At 38.4% G+C, this 5,813-nt stretch overlaps 1 protein-coding gene across 1 annotated transcript; it reads left to right on the top strand.

Moving 5' to 3' along the window:
• The first annotated feature begins 3,675 nt into the window (after nucleotides 1–3,675).
• On the top strand, nucleotides 3,676–4,152 carry LOC135707607 (uncharacterized). The gene has a single exon (XM_065229472.1). The coding sequence runs from the start codon at nucleotides 3,676–3,678 to the stop codon at nucleotides 4,150–4,152; it is 477 nt and encodes a 158-aa protein (XP_065085544.1).
• The last annotated feature ends 1,661 nt before the right edge of the window (nucleotides 4,153–5,813 follow it).

The following is a 5,813-nucleotide window of genomic DNA, read 5'->3' as shown; positions in this document are numbered from 1 at the left end:
GGAATATTCCCCAAAAATTACTTTTCCGTTTTCTTTTCAGCTGCGTACCAGGCTTATTTAATTAATCATTTTGTTCGACCATTTTCCACAGAGATGGCGCTGTTCCGCTGGTACACAGCAAAAAAAAGTTGTTGAATATTGCATCGAAACAGCTGCACATAGGTCAATCCATCGGTTGTGTAATATTACGATGAGCAATGTACTCGAGGGCCTTTGATACAATATACAAAACCGATGTAATTTTTCCGATGTAATAAATTTGACGTACAAGAAGCAATGTACACGGAAATGAAAAACTACCCAAAATTAAGTACTTTTCCCTCAATTCTGGGGTTCAGCCCAATAACCCAAATTTGGGTAAATCGCATATAGTAGTTTCCATTTAACACCGGCAAAAAAATTACCTACTCTTAGGCATATTCTACCCAAAATTAAGTTTAATTCACGTAAATTTAAGAATATGCAATTTACTCAAAAGTAACTTATTGGGCTGAACTATATCGTTGGGTCGAATCTCTCGTTCCTTTTTTGACAACAATAACGAGTGCAAGTGAGAGGCTGAAGTCAATATTAAGTAAAAAGAACTCAAATTTTGGATAGTATTTTTTCTCCGTGTACACAATTGGATGTAATGGCAAAACGATGTACACGGTCGTTCAAAGTTACTCACTGGCTGAGCAAAATTTAATAACAATCTCAATGTTTGTTTAAGGAAAAAACCCCAATCAGCGGGAGGATATTTGGAGCTAATACGACCGCAGCTCAGAGCACTGGCTTTCAGAGCACAGCAGTAGGAAAACTTATGGCAACGTGCCACCCGGGAAGAAGAACCAAGCAATGGATGCAACCTGGAGTGCACTTTGCAATTCGACTGTTTGCGATCGTGCGTTTGGTTTTTTTTTTTCGTTTATTGCTATTACCCAGACAACCAGAAGTCGTATAACAATGTACAGACAGTATCGTAAATTGCTACAGTTTAAGTCAAAATCGCATATTAGAATGGCAAACCTCGCATTATGTTTAAGTTAAATCGTATAGAATGCAAATTTCCGACTTATATGCGATGACTCATTTTTCCATCGTACTGTATCACAAATTTAATCGGATTACATCGTAAGACTTTTCAAAATGGATTTGTTATTACAGATCAAATTGCATATGATGTTAAATCAACTCGTTTAAAATTAAACGAAAATATGCACGTATATGGCCTCCACTTTTGTACGTATAAGCCATTTCTTTGCATTCTATACGACTGGTTTGTTTGTATATATGTTTGTATATCACGAAAACAACTTTGAATATACGTGCATTCTGGTTGTCTGGGTAGCTATTCACATCGTTTTATTTATATGCCACATTACATCAGCTTTCCGTAAAAATGCATCGTCCACCCCGACACCCCGGCTTTGATTTCAGCGCAAGCTTACTCGGTTTCTCTGTCCAAGACGTCTGCGTCGCCGAGAACAGCATCGTCTGTCGTTTTTCTGCAAAAAGAAATTTCAATCAACAAAATGCTCACCAACTGCAATAATCACCACACTCACTAGGAAGGATACCGATGATCTGCTTCATATCCTCCTCGAATACAATTTTCAAGATTTTGAACAGGAAATTCGGCGTCCCCTTCAAATGATCCAGCAGACGACCCGGCGTAGCCACCATAATGTTAAACCAAATATATTATATTAACAATATGATCCACTCTTTCGCATAGCTGGCGAATCGAATTTTTAGCGATGAAAGCACCTCTGTGGCCAAAAAGGCTACCAATGTATTTGTTTATCGTCACGAGGGGTAAACCAAATGAAAATTTGTTGAATATTTCAAATGAATGTATTTCAGCTTTTTATTTAATTTGATGACAACAGTGACATGTCCGACAAATATTAAAGTAATATACACAATGTAATTAATGAAAATAATTTGACTCTTACTTTTGTAATAAGTGCTATATTCGCACCCCTCATTGTAATTGAATGATTGTTGCTGACCTTTTTCAACGCTAGATGGTGCGAGAAGCAACATTTTGCTGGTCGCCATTGCAACATTTGGAAAAGAAATGAATGGATCATATTTTTAATATGATATATTTGGTTACACCCAAAACAAAGTGTCGCATTTTTTCCGAGTCCAGCCTTTAATATGCCTCAACGTAATGATGCTAACGTATCAAGAAACTAGATGTAATTGTGAAAAATATATGCAAAGTGACACCAATTCGATGTAATATTATATCGCTATTCGAATTGGGTTCTTAAATTTTGAAAAATATATCGGTTTTTATAAATCATCTGAAAGAAAAATTTGGCTAAAAATTCGATTCGCCAGCTAAGCGAAAGAGTGGATCATATTGTTAATATAATATATTTGGTGTAACTTTTTATCGCGTGGGTAAAAATTAATGAAATTTTGGGTAATACTAGTTTAGAGTGTTATGTATATGTGTGCGATCTGTCAAGTAGTTTTCAAGATGAATTCGAAACAATAAGAGCTACGCCAGCAAATCTTGGGCACGGTGATCGATAATCCTGGTCAGTCGCACAGATGGATCGGCAAAAAGCTTGGAATCCACCATTCCACCGTGTCCCGCGTTGTGAAGATGTTCCAAGAGACAAAGACCATCGAGCGGCGCGCTGGAAGCGGCCGAAAAGCGAAAACGGTATACCCAGAGAAGGCGCGGAAGATAAGGCAGTACTTTAAGAATAACCCGAACCATTCCACCCGAGACGTGGCCAAAAAGGTCGAAGTGGTTCGTCCAGCAGACCATGAAGCGGGCTGGGCTACGTGTTTTTAAGGTCAGGAAGGCGCCAAACCGGACTGACAAGCAAAACACGGTGGCCAAATTGCGTGCGCGGAAGCTGTACCGTTAGGGTGCTTCATTCTGAAAAAAGTGATGAATTTCTGATGGGCCACCCTCCAGTTCGATTCATAGCCCCAAAATATGAACCTGTGCAAAAATTGGTAAAGATTGATGAAGGTTTAGAGGTCGCGCCAATGATTTGAAATTTGTATGGGAATTACTATGGAAGAATTTAAAAAATCGCTTATATCGCTATAACTTTGCTTCTACTTGTCCAAATGTCGAAAAAATTTAGTATGTTATTGCTATGGCAATAAACAAAAAGCCTACAGTTGCTACGCTCAGTTTTGCAGCGTATCAAGAATTATAAAAATGTGAAAAAATGGCAAAATAGGGTAAATTGACAGATGAATATGTACAAGGCAACAACGCCAATTTCATCGCAACAACAACAGGCTTGTTGATCATTGTCATGACAACCACATATATTTTTTTTTCAACGTTTGGACAACTACAACCAAAGTTAGAGCAATGTAAACGAAAATCAATAATTTCCCATACTAATTCACCAAAATCTCCATACAAAATCCAAATCATTGGCGCGACCTCTAAACCTTCATCAATCTTTACCATTTTTTGCACAGGTTCATATTTTGGGGCTATGAATCGAACTGGAGGGTGGCCTATCAAAAATTCATCACTTTTTTCAAAATGAAACACCCTACTGTACCGTGAGTGGCTGGTCAAGCCAGACTTTCTCGTCATAGACGACGAGACATACATCAAGGCGGACACCAAACAAATCCCCGGCCTCGAGTTTTTTGTCGGTACGTCCCGCATGGAGGTTTCCTGAAAAGTTCCGGAAGAGAAAGATGGACAAATTCGCGAAGAAGTACCTGTTGTGGCAGGCGATCTGCGAGTGCGGACGGTACAGCAAGCCGTTCGTTACAACCGGCACCATAAACGGGCAGATTTATCGAGAGGAATGCTTGCAGAAGCGCTTGCTGCCCTTCCTCCGCTCTCACCGTGGTCCCACGCTGTTCTGGTCGGATCTCGCTTCGTGCCATTACGCCAAGCCTGTAATGGATTGGTACGAAGCGAAGGGCGTTAATGTGGTCCCGAAGGAGGCGAACCCGCCAAATACACCAGAACTTCGTCCGATCGAAAAGTTTTGGGCGATAATGAAAAAGAAGTTGAAGAAAAGCGGAAAAACATTCAAAACCGATGAAGCTTTGAAGAAAAACTGGGAGAAATTGTGTAAGGAAGATGGGCAAAGCCTCGCCCAAGATCTCATGAGCAGTGTTAAGAGAAATTTACGAGCATTCAGTTTGGGAGAGGAAATTCAATAAATAAATTATGCCAAAACATAGCTAATATATAGTTATTCAATCCCTGAAAATTTGAGAAGTATCCGATTTAAAATGAATTTTTGGTGATCATTTTTGTGTGTCTCATTTTTTCCGAGTCCAGTCTTTACTTTTTTTTGCTGTGTAGGAAGTGATAAAAATCCCCATATAGAAATTGAGAGAAGTGGGAATAATTCGCTTTCGGTGCATATTCAGGTGAAAAAAATGAACGACAACCTAAAGAAATTAATCAGTTTGTCGTTCAGTTTTTTCCCGGAAGTTTTTGTTAAACAAGCTACAATTAATTAAAAACGATTTTTCCCCATGCAGTTTTACCTGCTTTACTACCAGTTCCCAGAGAGCCAAAAAATTCAAATTTGAGAGAGAAAATTTGCTCTCACGACCTCAATCTCTCAATATGCCATGTATTTTGTTGATACTCGATTTGTGATTTCCCTTTCCCTTTATTATTTCGGTATGGATCGGAGATGTTTTCGTGGAAAATTATGCATAACAAGATTGCACCCACAGGGAGAGGTTACCTCCTGCGCAGCTGCATTTTTCGGAAAATGGTGAATATGTGAGATTTCCACTAGAATGAAAGTGGAAATTAAGTGAATTTACTTAGGAAAGATTGTATCATGCTGGCGAGGGGGACGACTCTATCTACGATGCGGAAACGATTTTGTTTTAGTGTGGTTAGCTGCGCGCACGCTGAGTAGATAGAAAGAAGATTTATGACGATTCTGAGGATTTCCTGCAAAAAGATGATGCACGATGAAAGTAGATGCGAGATATGAAAGAAGATTTTTAGTAGATTGGTTTGCTAGTGTGAGATTTTTCGAGCATCCATAATTGAGATTTAGATGTGACGCCCCCCTCGCATGCTGGTGATAATGGAGAAATGGTTGTATAGGACGCCAATATTCAATAAATGTTTATTTTTGGCCTTTTTTAGGCAAACATATTGATACTCACAATTTTCGACGGAAAACGCAACGGAAATTGATTTAATCAACATGCACCATGCTATAAAATGGTGCTCGATGGTTTATAAAGTGATAACAAGATGACAAATCATCTTCATTTTGAGTAATAGGGTTCTTTAAGGGTATTGAGGTTAATGCATATTTGTAATCTGCATTAAAAATGAAACCCAAACCCAAAATTTCATCAATTTTGATACACTGGAACTATTTTAAATAAGTATGATTACATTTACAAAAATCACCTTATTAACGCCCCTCGGTGTCACTTTGTATGGGAGCGAGCTGTCAGTTTGTTAGTTTAGTGTCAAACAGTGAAGTTATTATTTTGTTTTAAAACTTGATTTAAAAATCGAGATGAAAGTGTGTGGGTTTGAAAAAAATATCGCTGTGCTCAGAAAACGAAGTTCTCTCAGATGATGTATAAAAACCGATTAATTTTTCTAAATTAAAGAACCCAATTGAGCAATTTACTTCTGTTTACATCATATGTACGATGCAGCATTAATGGAGCTGTGAAATGAAATGAATATATCTTATGAAAGTTCATCTGGAAAAGTCAAAGATGTACATCAGTCTGATCGTGAAAACATTTTCTTCTTCAATTCGAATGTTATATTTGTCGTGAACGGACCGAGGTTTCCAGCCTCGGCCACGGCAACACGAATAAGTGATGCA

This window comes from Ochlerotatus camptorhynchus, unplaced genomic scaffold (assembly GCF_037179485.1).
Source record: "Ochlerotatus camptorhynchus isolate MF236.1 unplaced genomic scaffold, CSIRO-AGI_Acam_v1.1 ptg000314l, whole genome shotgun sequence".
NCBI lineage: Eukaryota > Metazoa > Arthropoda > Insecta > Diptera > Culicidae > Ochlerotatus > Ochlerotatus camptorhynchus.
This window is presented reverse-complemented; position numbering and strand designations above follow the sequence as displayed.